Raw genomic sequence first — 20,517 nt, forward strand, 5'->3', positions numbered from 1 at the left:
CTCCCACAGACCCCCTGCTGACAGCTCCTGTGACTCCTCCCACAGACCCCCGCTGACTGCTCCTGTGGCTCCTCCCACAGACCCCCTGCTGACTGCTCCTGTGGCTCCTCGCACAGACCCCTGCTGACTGCTCCTGTGACTCCTCCCACAGACCCCCTGCTGACTGCTCCTGTGGCTCCTCCCACAGACCCCCTGTCTGGACTGCTCCTGTGGCTCCTCCCACAGACCCCCTGCTGACTGCTCCTGTGGCTCCTCCCACAGACCCTGCTGACTGCTCCTGTGGCTCCTCCCACAGACCCTGCTGACTCCTCCTGTGGCTCCTCCCACAGACCCCTGCTGACTGCTCCTGTGGCTCCTCCCACAGACCCCCTGCTGACTGCTCCTGTGGCCCCTCCCACAGACCCCCTGCTGACTGCTCCTGTGGCTCCTCCCACAGACCCACTGCTGACTGCTCCTGTGGCTCCTCCCACAGACCCACTGCTGACTGCTCCTGTGGCTCCTCCCACAGACCCCCACTGACTGCTCCTGTGGCTCCTCCCACAGACCCCCCCCTGCTGACTGCTCCTGTGGCTCCTCCCACTGACCCCTGCTGACTGCTCCTGTGGCTCCTCCCACAGACCCCTGCTGACTGCTCCTGTGGCCCCTCCCACTGACCCTCTGCTGACTGCTCCTGTGGCTCCTCCCACAGACCCCTGCTGACTGCTCCTGTGGCTCCTCCCACAGACCCCCTGCTGACTGCTCCTGTGACTCCTCCCACAGACCCTCTGCTGACTGCTCCTGTGGCTCCTCCCACAGACCCTCTGCTGACTGCTCCTGTGGCTCCTCCCACAGACCCCCTGCTGACTGCTCCTGTGACTCCTCCCACAGACCCCCTGCTGACTGCTCCTGTGACTCCTCCCACAGACCCCCTGCTGACTGCTCCTGTGGCTCCTCCCACAGACCCCTGTATAAAGGCGACTGTGGGCTGCTGCTCTCCCTCATTTTCCCCAGGATGTAGTGTTGTTTATTCTTCCAGTCAATAAAAGCCGATATCTCGCTTCCTAAGTCTCAGCGTGAGTTATTGATGGTGCATCAAGATGGCGGCCCAAGTCCGGGCATGCAAGATGGCGGCCCCCACGGCTCACACGGGCAGGGCATGGTGACGCCGGCAGTTCGGGGAGTTCGTGGAATCACGACTGGCAGCGGCGTTGGCGAATTCGCTCGCGGGAACCGGCGGCGGCGGGGGCGGGGTCTGAGGCGTCCACGAGTCCGACGGGGAATCGCGCGGCTGGACGGCGTCAGCGTAGCGCAGAGCAGCCTCGAGCGTTTCGGCCGTCTCGGTCGCCGAGCGTAAGGTGAGGTCGGGATTCTCCAGCAAACGCTGCCGCACAATCACCGACCTCAGTCCCGTCACAAAGGCGTCTCGTACCAAGAGTTCCGCCGTGAGCGTTTGGCATTCACAAGTCCGCACGAGTGTCTGTAGGGCTCGGAGAAACTCGGCACACGATTCCGCAGGTACTGTCGTTTGAGGGCGGCCAGAGCCCCGTCGTAGGTCGAGAGGTCCCTGATGAAGGAATAAACTTTTGGGGCGACCCTTGAGAGGAGAATCCTGTGCCTAACAGCAGGGTCAGTTGCACGAACCTCCTCCAAGTATGAGTGGAAGCATGCAAGCCAGTGTTCAAAGGCAAGAGCCGCTTCAGGGTCCTGGGGGTCCAGATCCAATCGTTCCGGACGTAAAACGGTTTCCATGCTTAAAAACTTCCAGTCAATAAAATTGATGCACCATCAATAACTCACTCTGAGACGTAAGAAGAGAGTTATCGGCTTTTATTGACTGGAAGAATGAACAACCCAACATCCTGGAGAATGAGGGCCGGCCTCAGGCCTCATTCGCCTTTATACAGGGGTTTGTGGGAGGAGCCACAGGAGCAGTCAGCAGGGGTCTGTTGGGAGCAAACCACTCTGATATATGTAGTTCACCACATTCATAAAGCAGTTTCCCCCCGATTTCTCCCAGCGCAAAAAGAACAGCTCCACTCTGCGTCTGACCCTGGGAGTTTGTGATGGGACAGTGTGGAGGGAGATTCACTCTGTGTCTGACCCTGGGAGTTTGTGATGGGACGGTGTGGAGGGAGATTCACTCTGTGTCTGACCCCGGGTGTGTGTGATGGGACGGTGTGGAGGGAGATTCACTCTGTGTCTGACCCCGGGAGTGTGCGATGGGATGGTGTGGAGGGAGATTCACTCGGTGTCTGACCATGGGAGTTTGTGATGGGACGGTGTGGAGGGAGATTCACTCTGTGTCTGACCCCGGGAGTGTGTGATGGGACGGTGTGGAGGGAGATTCACTCTGTGTCTGACCCCGGGAGTGTGTGATGGGACGGTGTGGAGGGAGATTCACTCTGTGTCTGACCCCGGGAGTGTGTGATGGGACGGTGTGGAGGGAGATTCACTCTGTGTCTGACCCCGGGAGTGTGTGATGGGACGGTGTGGAGGGAGATTCACTCTGTGTCTGACCCCGGGAGTGTGTGATGGGGCGGTGTGGAGGGAGATTCACTCTGTGTCTGACCCCGGGAGTGTGTGATGGGACAGTGTGGAGGGAGATTCACTCTGTGTCTGACCCTGGGAGTGTGTGATGGGACAGTGTGGAGGGAGATTCACTGTGTCTGACCCCGGGAGTGTGTGATGAGACGGTGTGGAGGGAGCTTCACTCTGTGTCTGAGCCAGGGAATATGTAATTGGACTGTGTGATGAGACAGTGTCTCACCCAGGGTGTGTGATGATGCAGAGGGAGCTTTGTCAGTGTGTGTTACGATGTGGAGGGAGCTTCATCTGTGTCTGACCTGGGAGTGTGTGACGATATGAAGGGAATTTCACGCTATTTCTGACCCAGGACTGTGAGACAATGTGGAGGGACATTCGTGCTGCGTCTGACCCAGGGTGTCGAACGATGTGTAGTCGGCTTCGTCAGCATCTGATCCGGTGTGTGCTGACTGTCCCATTGTCACCCCTCTCCCACCCCCAGACCCCCTGTGCCCACACTGATATGGAACCAACTTCAGTTAGTGTTGGGTGTTTTTATTTGTCTGGATCTGCGTACATTCACGCTCCAACACTCCTCTGTAGGCGACTCTCCTGTTGCAGAAATGGCTTACACTCTTTGCTTGCATATTTCTACCACCAGCTCCAACCCCTGCCCCACCCACCATCCCCCCCAACCCCCTGTCAGCTCGCGCCCCCCTTGGGGGCAGATCGATTGTGAACGATGGACAGTGACGCGCAGGTACACAAAACACACAACAGTTGACAATGTACATGGATCGTATAAAAGGACGTGCAAAGTTTTTTTTCTCACCCCACATTGCGGGTTCTGTTCTGGCCCACCCCCACCCTCCTCTGGGTCATCAGAACGACCAGCCTTTGTGACACATGTCATTCTTACAGGGTGGGGATCTCAGACCCCACACTCCCTCCCTGCACATCACCTCCCTCTCCTTCCTCCCCCCCACCCCACATCCGGGGTCTCTGGCCATACCACAGGCTTGCTCAGGCTTGGGCTCCATGGCTGATTTCCTCCTCGGCCTCTCCACTTCGGGCAAGTGTGCAGAGGGCGGGGACATGGATGGGGTCATGTGCACACACCAGAGAAACCGACAGAACGGTAGAATCCAGGGAGAGAGGGGAAAAATATAGAGAGAGGTGGGAGGGGGAAAGGGAAACAGGAAGAGAGAAAGAAGAGGGAGAGGGAGGGGAGCAGGAGGGAGAAAGGGGAGTGGGAGGGGCATGGAGAGGAAAAGGGGGAGAAAGAGAGAGAAACAGAGATGGAGCAAGAGTGAGAGATGGCTGTAGAAAATAGGAAAACCTAAGAGGCCAGGACAGATAGAGAGGGCAGAGAAGGAGACACACAAAAAAGGAAGAGAGGGAGTGAGGAAAAGAAAGTCTGACCCTGGGAGTTTGTGATGGGACGGTGTGGAGAGAGATTCACTCTGTGTCTGACCCCGGGAGTGTGTGATGGGACGGTGTGGAGGGAGATTCACTCTGTGTCTGACCCCGGGAGTGTGTGATGGGACGGTGTGGAGGGAGATTCACTCTGTGTCTGACCCCGGGAGTGTGCGATGGGATGGTGTGGAGGGAGATTCACTCTGTGTCTGACCCTGGGAGTTTGTGATGGGACGCTGTGGAGGGAGATTCACTCTGTGTCTGACCCCGGGAGTGTGTGATGGGACGGTGTGGAGGGAGATTCACTCTGTGTCTGACCTCGGGAGTGTGTGATGGGACAGTGTGGAGGGAGCTTCACTCTGTGTCTGACCCCGGGAGTGTGTGATGGGACGGTGTGGAGAGAACTTCACACTGTCTGACCCTGGGAGTGTGTGATGGGTCAGTGTGGAGGGAACTTCACTCTGTGTCTGACCTCGGGAGTGTGTGATGGGACAGTGTGGAGGGAGATTCACTCTGTGTCTGACCCCGGGAGTGTGTGATGGGATGGTGTGGAGGGAGATTCACTCTGTGTCTGACCCCGGGAGTGTGTGATGGGACGGTGTGGAGGGTGTTTCACTCTGTATCTGACCCCGGGAGTGTGTGATGGAACGGTGTGGAGGGGGTTTCACTCTGTATCTGACCCCGGGAGTTTGTGATGGGACGGTGTGGAGGGAAATACACTCTGTGTCTGACCCCGGGAGTGTGTGATGGGACGGTGTGGAGGGAGATTCACTCTGTGTCTGACCCCGGGAGTGTGTGATGGGACGGTGTGGAGGGAGATTCACTCTGTGTCTGACCCCGGGAGTGTGTGATGGGACGGTGTGGAGGGAGATTCACTCTGTGTCTGACCCCGGGAGTGTGTGATGGGACGGTGTGGAAGGAGATTCACTCTGTGTCTGACCCCGGGAGTGTGTGATGGGACGGTGTGGAAGGAGATTCACTCTGTGTCTGACCCTGGGAGTGTGTGATGGGACGGTGTGGAAGGAGATTCACTCTGTGTCTGACCCCGGGAGTGTGTGATGGGACGGTGTGGAGGGAGCTTCACTCTGTGTCTGACCCCGGGAGTGTGTGATGGGACGGTGTGGAGGGAGATTCACTCTGTGTCTGACCCTGGGAGTGTGTGATGGGACGGTGTGGAGGGAGCTTCACTCTGTGTCTGACCCCGGGAGTGTGTGATGGGATGGTGTGGAGGGAGATTCACTCTGTGTCTGACCCCGGGAGTGTGTGATGGGACGGTGTGGAGGGAGATTCACTCTGTGTCTGACCCCGGGAGTGTGTGATGGGACGGTGTGGAGGGAGCTTCACTCTGTCTGATCCTGAGGTGTGTGATGGGACAGTCTGGAGCAAACTTCACTCTATGCAAGAGCCTCTGGTTCTCTGTCTGCTCAGCAGGGGGAGGTTGAGTACCTCCCACGATCACAGGTGACAGCAGGCGGGAAGCTTTCGTTCATCTGGATGGAAATGTCGCTGGAGATCTCGGATGCACTGCGTGCCCGTTGCCAGGGCTGGGGGTGTAGAAACTGGGCTGAGTGGTCGGACGAGTCACTCAGCCGCGGGCGATAGAGGGCTGGATGTGGCCGGTACATCTCCTCTTCTGCGTAGCGCTTCATGAACAGATAGACCGAAAGCACTCCAGCGCCCTGCATGAGGAGGAACACCACCATCAGTGAGGGAGCACATTGTGGGAACAATGAGGGAGCACAATGTGGAGACAGTGAGGGAGCACATTGTGGGAACAATGAGGGAGCACACCACCATCAGTGAAGGAGCATTGTGGGAACAGTGAGGGAGCATATTGTGGGAATAATGAGGGAGCACATTGTGGGAATAATGAGGGAGCACACCTCCACCAGTGAGGGAGCATATCGTGGGAACAATGAGGGAGCACAATGTGGAGACAGTGAGGGAGCACATTGTGGGAACAATGAGGGAGCACATTGTCGAGACAGTGAGGGAGCATGCCTCTGCCAATGAGGGGGCAGACTGTGGGAGCAGTGAGAGAGCTCTGCATGCTGGCATACTACAAAGAGCAGATTGTGGTATGAGTAATGGAGGGTGTGTATACAGTGAGCTCAGTACGGGGTGAGGGGCGGATGAAGTGGGAATTGTGGGAGCGATGGTGAGGGAGCTCTGTTCCGTGGCAGGATGCAGGGTAAGGGTAAGGGGTGAGGTGATGATTCAGTGTTGACACTCTCCCCCTCCCTCACCATTCTCTCTATCACCCTCTCCCCCACCTTCACGCCCCCTCCCTCTCCTCCACATCCACTCCCTTCTTTCTCCTCTCCCTACTCTCATTCGCCCCTCTCCTTCTCATCTTCTACTCTTCCCTTCTTCCCTCTCCCCTCCTTTCTCCCTTTCCATCCTGCTCACCTCCCCTGCTTCCCCCTCCTTTTCCCATCCACTCCTCCCTCCCTCCCTCTTCTCTCCCCCCACCCATCCCGCAGAGGGACGCACCTCTTTGAGGAGGAAGGAGGAGGCGGCGAAAGCGAACGACCATCCATACCGGTAGCGGAAGTGTAGCTCCGGCTCCCTGGGGCGGTTCATCACCTCATCATTGATGCTGGAGATGTAGAGGACCAGACCCACCACCAGGCTCAGACCTGGGCAGATTGGGAAAGGGCAGTGCGATGGGGAAGTAGGAGAGGAGATGAGGGACGAGGAGGGTGATGGAAGCAATGAAGGGGGAGAAAGGCAACAGAGAGTAAACAACAAGTTCTGGACTCCTGACCCGACCATCTCTCCCCCTCTTTCTCCACCCCCTCTCTCCACCCCCTTTCTCTCCACCCCTCTCTCCACCCCCTCTCTCTCCACCCCCTCTCCACCCCTCTCTCTCCACCCCTCTCTCTCCATCTCTCTCTGTCCAATCACCCCCTTTCACTCGTTCCCTCATGTTAAGAGTGAAGTAACAATTCCAACTGAGGTTAAAGATGGAATCAGATGCCTGTCTGTGCTGGTGGGTTTGTAGCCATTACTTCCTACAAAGCGAAAGCCAACATCACGAATGCTTCTCTCGCAGATGAGCAACACCTGAAAGGGTGCAAACACCTTTCACTTTGAAAGGGAGAATAACATTACAGTTTGAAGATCTTGCAGCACCCAGTGACCCTGTATTGGAGTCCAATGTCTGAACGTTTTCCAAAAGGATGATCCTTCGCAAGGCCTCAGGCCCCGGAAGGGTCTGAAAGCCGGAGACAACCAACTTCAATCTGTCTCTGCTGCAGCCAGAGATTCCCAGCTGCTTCAAAAGGGCAGCAAGCATAGCAGTGCCCCAGAAGAGCAGGGTGAGCTGCCTCAGTGACTCTCCCCAGTCTCACTCATATCTATGGTGAGAGGTTGGTTATGAATCAACTCCTGCCTCAGCAAGGATCTGGACCCACTGCAATTTGCCTATTGCCACAATAAATCTACAGTGGCTGCAATCCCATTGGCTCTCCATGTGGTCTGGGATCACCCGGACATCAGGATTATTGATTAGAGCTCAGTGTCAACACAATCACACCCTCAGTTCTGATCAGAAAGTTCCAATACTTGGGCCATCTGCATCTCCCTCTGCAACTAGATCCTTGACTTCCTCACCAGGAGACCAAAGTCTGTGCGGATCAGAAACAGCATCTCCTTCTTGCTGACAATCAACATTGGTTCACCTGCTTAGCCCACCGCTCCACTCTCTCTCTACATATGACTGTGTGGCTAGGCACCTTCTATAAATTTGCCAATAACACAGCTACAGTTGGCAGAATTTCAGACGGTGACAAGGAGGCGTACAGGAGCGAGATCGATCAAACTTGCACTCAACGTCAGTAAGAGCAAGGAATTGATTGTGGACTGTAGGAAGGGGAACTTGAGGGAACATACACCAGTCCTCATCGAGGGATCAGAAGTGGAAAGGGTGAGCAGTTTCAAGTTCCTGAGTGTCAACATCTCTGTTGTATAATTGTACCAACATATTGATGCAATTACAAAGGCCATATTAGAAACCTAGACACATAGAAAACCTACAGTACAATACAGGCCCTTTGGCCCACAATGCTGTGCCAAACATGTACAGGCAGTCCCCAAGTTACAAATTTACAGACAACTCACACTTACGAACCGAGGAAGGAGAACACCATCCACCATTTTAAGTCGTTGCTGTTGACACTGTGTTGAGTGTTTAACTTTGTATTTGGTTTAAATTTTTCTTAGTAAGATTCACCCTGACCCTGCACCCCCCACCCCCCCAAACCGTTCCAGTCGGCTGGTGGCTCAGTCAGATCAGCACCAGGCTAGAGAACGGAGGTTCTCGAGTTCGATCCAGTGAGAGACTGCTCCCGTGCCGGGTTGATGTCGATCCAGTGACTCCCGTACCGTCTGTGCCAGATGTCAAGCTCGCAACTCGACCTCGTAAAAAAAACACTGCCACCTCCAGTTTAAATTCTCACACGGAATATTGTGGAGGATCAAATACTCAAACCCAGCACAGCCCCCACTTGTCCCATTTAACCTGTCTCAGTGCGATGGACCTTTGGACCCAGGGAATTCAGTGTGGTGGTCCTTAGGACCCAGCGGACGTCGGGAACCGGCAGAGCTCGGGACCCACCGCCCACAGTGTTTCTGTTCCATTGACGGGAAGCGATCGCAATTGAAAATAAAGTGGAAATAATAAAGCGTTTGGAAAGAGGTGAAACACCATTGGTAATTGGAAAATCATTAGGCTACAGTCGGTCAACCATCGGAACAATTTTAAAGGATAAGTGAAATTAATGGAGCATGTGAAAGACCCTGCCCCGATGAAAGCTACAATTATTACTAATCAACACAGTGGTTTAATTTTTGGAATACATAGTAAGTGTTTTAAATGCATAGAAGGGTAAAATATATACTATATACTAAGACAAACATTTGGCTTACTGATGCTAAATAATACCAGATGTACTTGTTCCGACTTACGTACAAATCCAACTTAAAGACACACTCAGGAACAGAACTCGTACATAATCCGGGGATTGCCTGTACTTACTTTAGAGATTACCAAGGGTTATCCATAGCCCTCTATTTTTCTAAGCTCTATGTACCTATCCAGGTGTCTCTTAAAAGATCCTATTGTATCCGCCTCCACCACCGTCGCCGGCAGCCCATTCCACGCACTCATCACTCTCTGCATAAAAAATCTTACCCCCAACATCTCCTCTGTACCTGCTTCCAAGCACCCTAAAGCTATGCCCTCTCGTGCTAGCCATTTCAGCCCTGGGGAAAAGCCTCTGACTATCCACACAATCAATGCCTCTCATTATCTTATACACCTCTATCAGGTCACCTCTCATCCTCCATTGCTCCAAGGAGAAAAGGCCAAGTTCACTCAACCTATTCTCATAGGACAGTTCTAGTCATCGAATTGTAGGAAAGATGTCCTCAAAATAGAGTATAGAGAAGATTTACTAGAATGTTACCGGGTTTCAGCACCTAAGTTAAAGGGAAAGGTTGAACGAGTTAGGTCTTTATTCTTTGGAGCATAGAAGGTTGAGGGGGGACTTGAAAGAGGTATTTAAAATTATGAGGGGGATAGATAGAGTTGACATGGATAGGCTTTTTCCATTGAGAGTAGGGGAGGACATGAGTTGAGAGTTAGGGGGCAAAAGTTTAAGGGTAACAAGAGTGGGAATTACTTTACTCAGAGAGTGGTAGCTGTGTGGAATGAGCTTGCAGTAGAAGTGGTAGAGGTTCGATATTGTCATTTAAAGTAAAATTGGATAGGTATATGGACAGGAAAGGAATGGAGGGTTATGGGCTGAGTGCAGGTCGGTGGGACTAGGTGACAGTAAACGTTCGGCATGGACTAGAAGGGCCAAGATGGCCTGTTTCCGTGCTGTAATTGTTATATGGTTATATGACATGCTCCCCAATCCAGGCAATATCCTTGTAAATCTCCTCTGCACCCTTTCTATGGTTTCCACATCCTTCCTGTAGTGAGTTGACCAGAACTGAGCACAGTACTCCAAGTGGGGTCTGACCGGGGTCCTATAAAGCTATAAAGTCCAATGCACTGTATGCCTTCTTAACTAGAGTCAACCTGCACTGCAGCTTTGAGTGTCCTGTGGATTTGGACCCCAAAATCCCTCTGATCCTCCACACTGCCAAGTGTCTTACCATTAATACTATATTCTGCCATCATACTTGACCTACAAAAATTAACCATCTCACACTTATCTGGGCTGAACTCCATCTGCCACTTCTCAGCCCAGTTTTGCATCCTATCAATGTCCCGCTGTAACCTCTGACAGCCCTCCACACTATCCACAACACCCCCAACCTTTGTGTCATTAGCAAATTTATTAACCTATCTCTCCACTTCCTCATCCAGGTCATTTATAAAAATTATGAACAGTAAGGGTCTCAGAACAGATCCCTGAGGCATACCACTGGTCACCGACCTCCATGCAGAATATGACCCATCCACAACCACTCTTTGTTTTCTGTAGGCAAGCCAATTCTGGATCCACAAAGTAATACCCCCGTGGATCACATGCCTCTTTACTTTCTCAATAAGCATTGCATGGATTAACTTATCAAATGCCTTGATGAAATCTGTACGTACAAACAAACTGGATGAACTCAGCAGGTCAGGCAGCATCCGTTGAAATGAGCAGTCAACGTTTCGGGCCAAGACCCTTCGTCAGGATTGATGAAACGTTGACTGCTCCTTTCAACGGATGCTGCCCGACCTGCTGAGTTCATTCAGCTTGTTTGTACTTGTTGATTTGACCACAGCATCTGCAGTGTTGTATTTACTGAAATCCATATACACTACATCTACTGCTCTGCCTTCATCAACGTGTTTAGTCACATCCTCAAAATATTCAATCAGGCTCGTAAGGCATGACCTGCCTTTGACAAAGCCAAGCTGACTATTCCTAATCATATTGTGCCTCTCCAAATGTTCATAAATCCTGCCTCTCAAGTTCTTTTCCATCAGTTTACCAGCCACTGAAGTATAACTCATTGATCTATAATTTCCTGGGCTATCTCTACTCCCTTTTTTGAATAAGGGAACAACATCTGCAACCCTCCAGTCCTCCAGAACCTCTCCCGTCCCCATTGATGATGCAAAGATCATTGCCAGAGGCTCAGCAATCTCCTCACTCACCTCCCACAGTAGCCTGGGGCACATCTCCTCTGGTCCCGGAGACTTATCCAACTTGATGCTTTCCAAAAGTTCCGGCATATCTCTTAATGTCTATATGCTCAAGCTTTGCAATCTGCTGGAAGTCATCCCTACAATTGCCAAGATCCTTTTCCATAGTGAATACTGAAGCAAAGTATTCATTGTACCCCTGCTATCTCCTCCGGTTGCATACACACTTTTCCACTGTCACACTTGATTGGTCCTATTCTCTCACGTCTTATCCTCTTGCTCTTCACATACTTGTAGAATGCCTTGGGGTTTTCCTTAATCCTGTCCACCAAGGCTTTCTCATGGCCCCTCCTGGCTCTCCTAATTTCATTCTTAAGCTCCTTCCTGCTAGCCTTATAATCTTCTAGATGTCTATCATTACCTAGTTTTTTGAACCTTATGTAAGCTTTTCTTCTTGACTAGATTTTCAACAGCCTTTGTACACTACGGTTCCTGTACCCTACCATCCTTTCCCTGTCTCATTGGAACGTACCTATGCAGGACTCCACGCAAATATCCCCTGAACATTTGCCACATTACTGCCTTACATTTCCCTGAGGACCTCTCCTCCCAATTTATGCTTGATATCTTCAATTAAACTCGAACTAAACACTTTCCTAACTTGTCTGTTCCTATCCCTCTCCGATGCTATGGTAAAGGAGATAGAATTGTGATCACTATCTCCAAAATGCTCACCCACTGAGAGATCTGATATCTGACCAGGTTCATTTCCCAATACCAGACCAAGTACAGCCTCAACATATTGTGTCAGGAAACCTTCCTGAACACACCTAACAAACTCCACCCCATCTAAACCCCTCGCTCTAGGGAGATACCAATCAATATTTGGGAAATTAAATTAAAATCTCCCACCATGACAACCCCGTTACTATTACACCTTTTGTACACATATTTTATCAGGAGTCTGTGGAGAAATGGCAGATGGAGTTTAACACGGACAAGTGTGAGGTGTTGCACTTTGAGAGGTCAGATGTGAAGGGATAGAACACAGCCATAGGAGTATTGATGTACAGAGGGATCTTGGGGTCTGAAAGCCACTGCACAGGGCAGTAAAGAAGGCGTACAACACTTGTGTTTCCCTTCATCAGTTGGGCATTGAGTACAAGTCGGGAAGATATGCTGCAGCTGTATCAAACCCTGGTCTGTCTGTTCTTGGACTACTGTATGCAGTTCTGGCCGTCCCCATTGTGGGAAGGGTTGGGGGTGGGGGGCTTTGGAGAGGGTACAGAAGAGGTTCACCAGATGTTCCCTGGGTTAGAGGACATGAGGTCAGAGAAACTTGGGTTGTTTTCCCTGGAGTGTCGGAGGCTGAGGGGAGATCTGATAGAGGTTTATAAGATTACGAGAGGCACAGACAGGGATGGAAATGCCTGGTGTTGTGATGTTCTATATTCAGTTTGTACAGGCCTGCTGGCTGACGTTCACTGGTCTGGGAGTGGAGGAGCTGCTCGGGGATGACTCCTCTCAGTCCGACCACTCCCGCGGGAAAGGACAGGCACTTACCAGAGAGAATGAAGAATATTCCCGAGACGAAGGCCAGGATGGTCCGCTGGGGACGGATGTGTCCAATGTTACTGATGATGAAGGCGGTGAAGACAAAGAGGAGACTCACCATCGGAAAAGGGGTGGCAGTCTGAATCATCTCTGTGGGACAGGGGGAAGGAGGGTGAGAGAGAGGGGAGGGGGAGGCAGAGAGAGGGGGGGAGGGGAGGGAGAGGCAGAGAGAGGGGGATAGAGAGGGGTGAGAGGTGGGAGAGAGAGAGGGGAAGAGAGGCAGAAAGAGGGGACAGTAAGAGGGAGGGGGTGAGGGAGAGGGGAGAATGAGCAGGGAGAGAGGGTTGAGAATAAGGGGGAAAGAAGAGGGGTAACGGAGAAAGAGGGGTGGAGAGAGAAAGGGGTAGAAAGAAAGGGGGAGGGGAGAGAGAGGGAGGAGAAAGGGGAAGAAAAGGGGAGAAAGAAGGGAAGAAAAGGGGGAGAGTGGGAGGGAGGGTGAGAGATGGAGATGGGGAGAGAGGAGAGTAGGTAATTCTGTGTCAGTGTTGGTGGCCATTCGGTGGGGGAGGTGGCGGGGGGGGGGGGCGTCACTGTAGTACGGGTCCCAGGAAATCAGGTGGGTGCGTTCCCGTGTTCGGGAAGGATGGGTGGGAGGGGTCACAGGGACAGATGGGAGGGGTCTTGGAGAGGACGTGTGTCGGTGTCCCAAGAAAGGATGTTAGGGGTCCTGGGGAGAATGGGTGGGAGGGGTTCTGAGGAAGGGATCTAGTGCCCAGGATGTTCCCTCATCTAGGGAGGATGGATGGGAGGGGTCCCGAGGATGGATGAGAGGGGTCACACGCTCACTGAGAATATTGGCCGTGTTCTCTGTTGTAATCTCAACTTCAGGCTCCAGGAAATATTCTGTCGCCACACATCGACCATTCTCCCGGCCTGGTGAGAGAGGAGAGGAGGGAGGGGGAGAGAGGGAAGGAGGATGAGAGGGGGAGAGAAACAGGGGGGTAAGAGAGAGAGGGAAGGAGAAGAGGGAGAGAGAGAGGGAAGAGGACGAGAGGGAGAAAGGGGGAGAGGGAAGTAAGACAGAGAGAAAGGGTTGAGTGAGAGAGAGAAAGGGAAAAGGCAGGGAGATAGAGGGGACAGAGAGGGTTAAAGAGAGATGAGAGAGGGTGAAAAAGGCAAGGAGAAAGATATCAGGGCGTGAACTGTTCTTTACCCACGCTCCACACCTCCACCTTTGTTCGCCAATCTCATTCAATCCATCCTCCCTCCCTCTCACTCTACAGTTTGCTCTCCTCCATCCCTCTCTCTCATTCTTCCCTTCCCATTCCTTTGTCCACTGTCCTTTCCTCTCTCCAACCTCACCCCTTTGTTCCTACCTGCGATGAAAAAGACCTTCCGGTTATACTGGGAGACCCTCCCTTGTTCCATCCCACCATCCCTCAGTCTCTCATCCCTACCTGGGATGAAACAGACCATAAGACAGAGGAGCAGAATTAGGCCATTTGGCCCATCGAGTCTGCTTTTTCTCTCACTCCCAATCTCCTGCTTTCTCCCTGCATTGCTTCATTCCCTGACCAACCAAGAATCTGCCAACCTCTGCCTTAAATACTAATAAAGACTCCGCCTGTGGCAAATAATTCCACAGGTTCACCACTCTCCGGCTAAAGATATTCCTCCTCACCTCCGTTCTAAAAGGACACCCCTCTATTCTGAGGCTGTGTGCTCTGGTCTTAGACACTCCCACCATAGAAACATCCTCTCCACATCCACTCTTTCAAGGCCTTTCACCATTCGATAGTTTTCAATTAGGTCACCCCTTATTGTTCTGAATTCCAGTGAGTACAGGCCCAGAGCCATCAAACACTCCTCATATGACAAGCTAATTCAATCCTGGAATCATTTTTGTGAACTCTCTCCAATGTCAGCACATCATTTTTTAGATAAGGGGCTTTTATATTCCAGTCCTCTCAAAATGAATGCTAACATTGCATTTGCCTTTGTCACCACAGACTCAATGTGCAAATTAACCTTTAGGGAATCCTACACCATGACTCACAGGTCCCTTTGCACCTTAGGTTTTTGATTTTTTTCACCAGTTAGAAAATAGTCAACCCTTTTATTACTTTTACTAAAGTGAATGACCATACACTTCCCAACTCTGTATTCCATCGGCCACTTCTTTGCCCATTCTCCTCATCTGTCTGTCTTTTGGTAGCCTCTCTGCTTCCTCAAGACTACCTGCTCCTCCACCTATCTTCACAAACTTTGCCACAAAGCCATCGATTCCACCATCCAAGTTATGGACACATAACGTATAAAGAAGTGGCCCCAACACAAACCCCTGTGGAACATCACTAGTTACCGGCATCCAACGAGAAAAGGCTCCCTTTATTCCCAGTCTTTGCCTCTTGCCAATCAGTTACTGCTTTATCCTTGCTAGAATCTTCTCTGTAATACCATGGGTTCTTAATTTAAGTAGCTTCATATGTGGCATCTTGTCAAAGGCCTTCTGAAAATCAAAGCACACAACATCCACTGATTCTCCTTTGTCCATCCTGCTTGTAATTTCTTCAAAGAATTCCAACAGATTTGTCAGGCAAGGTTTTCCCTTGAGGAAACCACGCTGACTATGGCCTATTTTATCATGTGTCTCCAAGTAAGCCGAAACCACATCTTTAACTATCAACTCTAACATCTTCCCAGCCACTGAAATCAGACTAAATGGCCTATAATTTCCTTTCTTCTGCCTCTCTCTCATCTTGAAGAGTGGAGACATTTGCAATTTTTCAGTCCTCTGGAACCATTCCAGAATCAAGTGATTCTTGAAAGATCATTACTAATGCCCCCTTAATCTATTCAGCCACCTCTTTAAGAACCCTGGGGTGTGCACCATCTGGTCCTGGTGGCTTAGCTATCTTCAGACCTTTCAGTTTCCCAAAAACCTTCTCCCTAGTAAAACTTAAGACACTTCTGCCCCCTGACACTCGAATTTCTGGCACACTGCTCGTGTCTTCCACAGTGAAGACTGATGCAAAATACTTATTCAGTTCTTCCACATTTCCTTGTCCCCTATTACAACTCTTCCAGCATCAATTTCCAGCGGTCTGATATCAACGCTCACCTCTCTTTTACACTTTATGCATCTGACAAATCTTTTGGTATGCTCTTTAATATTATTGGTTAGCTTACCTTATATTCCACCTTTACCTTCTTAATGACTTTTTTAGTTGCCTTCTGTTGGTTTTTAAAAGCTTCCCAATCTTCTAACTTTCCACTAATTTTTTCTCTGTAATATCCCTCATTGGTTTCCTTCCAACCAATGTTGACCAGCTCTTCTCTCATACCTCTGTACGACAGACTCCTGTCCCTCTCTCTTCCTGCATCACTCAACCCCTCGTCCTTACCAACGATGACACAGACCACCTGACCCTCCTTTGCTCCCTCCCTCCTTCATTCCCTCGCTCCCTCCATCACTCAGCGTCTCGCCCTTACCAGCGACGAAGCAGACCCTCCAGAGGCCGGAGTGGAGAGCCATGGTGATCTCAGTGCTTTGATTATGTTGGGAGACAAGCCCCTCCTCCAGGTAGAGCCAGTAGTCAGTGCTCACAGCGATTCCCACCAACAGCAGCCCACTTGCACCGAAGGCGCTGCTCAGGAGCGTAAGCGCCCGTGCGCTGCACGTCCCCAAACCCTCCAGCTCGCCGGTGTGGAGGAGGGGTGAGAGCCCGAGGGCTCCCGCACGCTCCCTGAGGAAAAGGGACAGCCAGGTGGGTGTCTGTGGGGGAAGGGCAAGAGGAAGGAAGGAGCGAAGAGATGGGAGCAGGGGAGAGGGGAAGGAGGATGAGGGGGGACGAGGGGGAAAAAGGGAGTAGAGAAGCGAAAGAGAGGAAGGGAGAGAGGGTAGAGGAGGAGAGAAAGAGTGGGAGGTGGAAAGGAGGGAGAGAGAAAGGGGGAAGCAGAGGGCAGTGAGGGAGAGTGTAGGAAGAGATTGTGAGGAAGTTAGGACGGAGGTGTGGATGAAAGGTGAGAAGCAGGGATAAAAGGAGATCAGGAGGGAAGAGGAGAGGAAAAAAGGAGTGGGAGACATTAAAGGAGAGGGAGGGAAGGGGTCATAGGTGTTAGGTGAGAGAAAGAGGGAGGGTTGAAGGAAGGAAGGGAAAGAGAGAAAAGAGGGCAGATTAGAATTGATCCCAGCCTGTAACCCACTCCCAGGAATCAGTTATTCTATATGTAAACCCCTGAACCGTTGGGTTAGATCCCAACCTGTAACATAACCCTGGGAATCTGTTATTATATACAATGTTTATAAAAAGTATTCAGTCCCTTCGGAAGTTTTCATGTTTTATTGTTTTACAGCATTGTATGACAGTGGATTTAATTTGCCTTTTTTGACTGATCAACAGAATCAGAATCAAGTTTATTATCACTGAAATGCGCCATGAAATGTCTCAACACAGCATTAGCAATTCAATGCAATACATAATATAGGACAAAAAACCAAAATAAAGTAATAATAAATACAGTATTCATATATTGAAAAGATTAAAAATCATGCAAAAATCAGAATGCTGTATATATTTAAAAAGTGAGGTAGTGTCCCAGGGTTCAATGTCTATTTAGGAATCAGATGACAAAGGGGAAGAAGCTGTTCCTGAATCGCTGAGTGTGTGCATTCAGGCTTCTGTACCTCCTTCCTGATGGTAACAATGAGAAAAGGGCATGTCCTAGGTGCTGGAGGACTTTAATAATGGACGCTGCCTTTCTGAGACACCGCTCCTTGAAGATGTCCTGGGTACTTTGTAGGCTAGTACCCAAGATGGAGCTGACTAAATTTACAACCCTCTGCAGCTTCTTTTGGTCCTGTGCAGTAGCTCCCCCCACCCCCCCCCCCATACCAGGCAGTGATGCAGTCTGTCAGAATGCTCTCCACGGTACACCTAGAGCAGTTTTTGAGTGTATTTGTTGACATACCACATCTCTTCAAACTCCTAATGAAGCCATTGTCTTCTTTCTTTATAACTACATTGATATGTTGGGACCAGATTAGGTCCTCAGAGATCTTGACACCCAGGAACTTGAAGCTGCTCACTCTCTCCACTTCTGACCCCTCTATGAGGATGGGTATGTGTTCCTTTGTCTTACCCTTCCTGAAGTCCACAATCAGCTCTTTCGTCTTACTGACATTGAGTGCCAGGTTGTTGCTGTGACACCACTCCACTAGTTGTGATATCTCGCTCCTGTACGCCCTCGTCACCACCTGAGATTCTACCAACAGTGGTTGTATTGTCAGAAAATTTATAGATGGTATTTGAGCTAATCCTAACCCTAGCCACACATTCATGGGCATACAGAGAGTAGAGCAGTGGGCTAAGCACACACCTCTGAGGTGTGCCAGTGTTGATCGTCAGTGAGGAAGATATGTTATCACCAATCCGCACAGACTGTGGTCTTCCGGTTAAGAAGTCGAGGATCCAATTACAGTGGAAGGTACAGAGGCCCAGGTTCTGCAACTTCTCAATCAGAATTGTGGGAATGATGGTATTAAATGCTGAGCTGTAGTCAATGAACAGCATGTGACTGACATAGGTGTTTGTATTGTTCAGGTGGTCTAAAGCCGTGAAGAGCCATTGAGATTGCGTCTGCCGTTGACCTATTGTGGCGACAGGCAAATTGCAATGGGTCCAGGTCCTTGCTGAGACAGGAGTTCAGTCTAGTCATGACCAACCTCTCAAAACATTTCATCACTGTCGATGTGAGTGCTACCGGGCGATAGTCATTAAGGCAGCCCACATTATTCTTCTTAGGCACTGGTATAATTGTTACCTTTTTGAAGCTAGTAGGAACTTTCACCTGTAGCAGTGAGAGGTTGAAAATGTCCTTGAATACCCTGTCCATGGAAGACTCTTTCATGTGAAAACAGATTTCTTCAGACTGGTTTAAATTTATTACAATTATTAAAAACAAAATAATTGATTGCATAATTACTCACCCCCTTCAGGTCAGTATTTAGTAGATGCACCTTTGGCAGCAATTACAGCCTTGAGCCTGTGAAGATAGGTCTCTATCAGCTTTGTACGTCTGGACACTGCAATTTTTCCCCATTCTTCTTTACAAACTGCTCAAGCTCTGTCAGATTGCATGGGGATCATGAGTGAACAGCCCTTTTCAGGTCCAGCCTCAAATTCTGAATTTGATTGCAATCTGGACTATGAGTTGGCCACTCCAGGACATTAACTTTGTATTTTTAAGCCATTCCTGTGTAGATTTGGCTTTATGCTTGGGGTCATTGTCTTGCTGGACAACAATTCTTCCAAGTTGCAGTTCTTTTGCAGATTGCGTCAGGTTTTCCTCCAGGATTTCCCTGTATTTGGCTGCATTCATTTCCCCCTCTACCTTTAGAAGACTTCCAGGGGCTGCTGCAGTGAAGCATCCCCACAGCGTGATGCAGCCACCACCATGCTCCACAGTAGGGACGGTGTGTCTTTGATGATGTGCGGTGCTTGGCTTACACCAAACATAGTGTTTAGTCCGATGGCCAAAAAACTCAGTTTTGGTTTCATCAGACCATAGAACCTTCTTTCAGCTGACTTCAGAGTCTCCTATATGCCTTCTGGCAAACTCTAGCTGAGATTTCTTGCGAGTTTTCTTTTTCAACATTGGCTTTCTCTTTGCCACTTTTCCATAAAGCTGTGACTGGTGAAGCACCCGGGCCACAGTTATTATCTGTGTATCTCAGCCACTGAGGCTTGTAACTCCTCCAGAGTTGTCTCTTGCTGGCCTCCCCCACTAGTCCCAAACAAGAGAAAATCTGCAGATATTGGAAATCCAAGTAACACACACAAAATGCTGGAGTACCCTTCTTGCACGGTCACTCAGTTTTCGAGGATGGCCTGCTCCGGGCAGATTTACAGCCGTGCCATATTCTTTCCATTCCTTGACAATTGACTTAACTGTACTCCAAGGAATATTCAGTGACTTGGAAAAGTTCTTGTTTCCATCTCCTGACTTGTGCTTTTCAACAACCTTCACAGAGTTGCTTGGAGTGCTCTTTTCTCTTCACAGTGTAGTTTTGCCAGGATACTGACTCACCAACAGTTGGACCTTCCAGATACAGGTGTATTTTTACTACATTCAATTGAAACACCTCGACTGCACACCGGTCTACAAAAACAGATCTCCATTTAACTAATTATGGGACTGCTAAAAGCAATTGGCGACACCAGTGATGATTTGGTGGTCATTTTAAAGGGGAGGGTGAATATTTATGCATCAGTTATTTTGTCTTTCTATTTGTAATTAATTTAGATAATTTTGTAGACTTCTGTTTTCACTTTGGCACAAAAATCTTTTCCTATTGATCAGTGTCAAAAAAGACAAAACAAATCCATGTGATTCAATGTTGAAAGACAATAAAACATGAAAACCTGGGATGGTGTGGGGTGAATATGTTTTGGAGACCCCTTGAACTACTGGGTTAGATCACAGTGTGTGACCTATGCCCAAGGATCGGTTATTATAGATGTAAAGCTCCTGAAACCCAGGATTAGACCCCAGCCTGTAACCAACTCCGGGGGATAAGTTATATAAAAATACACCCTCAAAACATTGCAAGGGGGATTGGGAAAGATAGAGAGAGAGGCAAAGGGATGAACAGAAGAGCCCATCTCCCCATGAGAGAGAAAGAGGGTATTAGAAGACAGAGAGAATGAGAGAGTGTGAGAGAGCGATAAAGGGGAGATGAAGAGAGTGAGGGGGAAACGGGGAAATGGAGAGTGAGAAAGGGAATGGAGAGATGGAAAGATTGTGAGAAAGGAATGGGGAGATGGAGAGAGTGTGAGAGAGGAATGGGGAGATGGAGAGAGTGTGAGAGGGAAATGGGGAGATGGAGAGAGTGT

General features: G+C 50.1%; 1 protein-coding gene across 2 annotated transcripts in view; it reads right to left on the minus strand.

Moving 5' to 3' along the window:
• Nucleotides 1-1,798: 1,798 nt before the first annotated feature.
• Nucleotides 1,799-20,517, minus strand: part of LOC140716014 (voltage-dependent calcium channel gamma-7 subunit-like) — a 34,177-nt gene continuing 15,458 nt past the window's right edge. Inside the window, exons 2-6 of one of the 2 annotated variants that reach the window (XM_073028652.1) lie at nt 16,115-16,397; nt 13,469-13,555; nt 12,632-12,772; nt 6,412-6,557; nt 1,799-5,597 (exon numbers count right to left, since the gene is read on the minus strand). In XM_073028652.1, the coding sequence (XP_072884753.1) occupies nt 5,343-5,597; nt 6,412-6,557; nt 12,632-12,772; nt 13,469-13,555; nt 16,115-16,157 (672 nt within the window). In that variant the 5' untranslated portion in view covers nt 16,158-16,397 and the 3' untranslated portion in view covers nt 1,799-5,342. The remainder of the gene's footprint in view (nt 5,598-6,411; nt 6,558-12,631; nt 12,773-13,468; nt 13,556-16,114; nt 16,398-20,517) is intronic. The other variant, XM_073028653.1, reaches the window with a different exon arrangement.

Source organism: Hemitrygon akajei, chromosome 24, assembly GCF_048418815.1.
Source record: "Hemitrygon akajei chromosome 24, sHemAka1.3, whole genome shotgun sequence".
NCBI lineage: Eukaryota > Metazoa > Chordata > Chondrichthyes > Myliobatiformes > Dasyatidae > Hemitrygon > Hemitrygon akajei.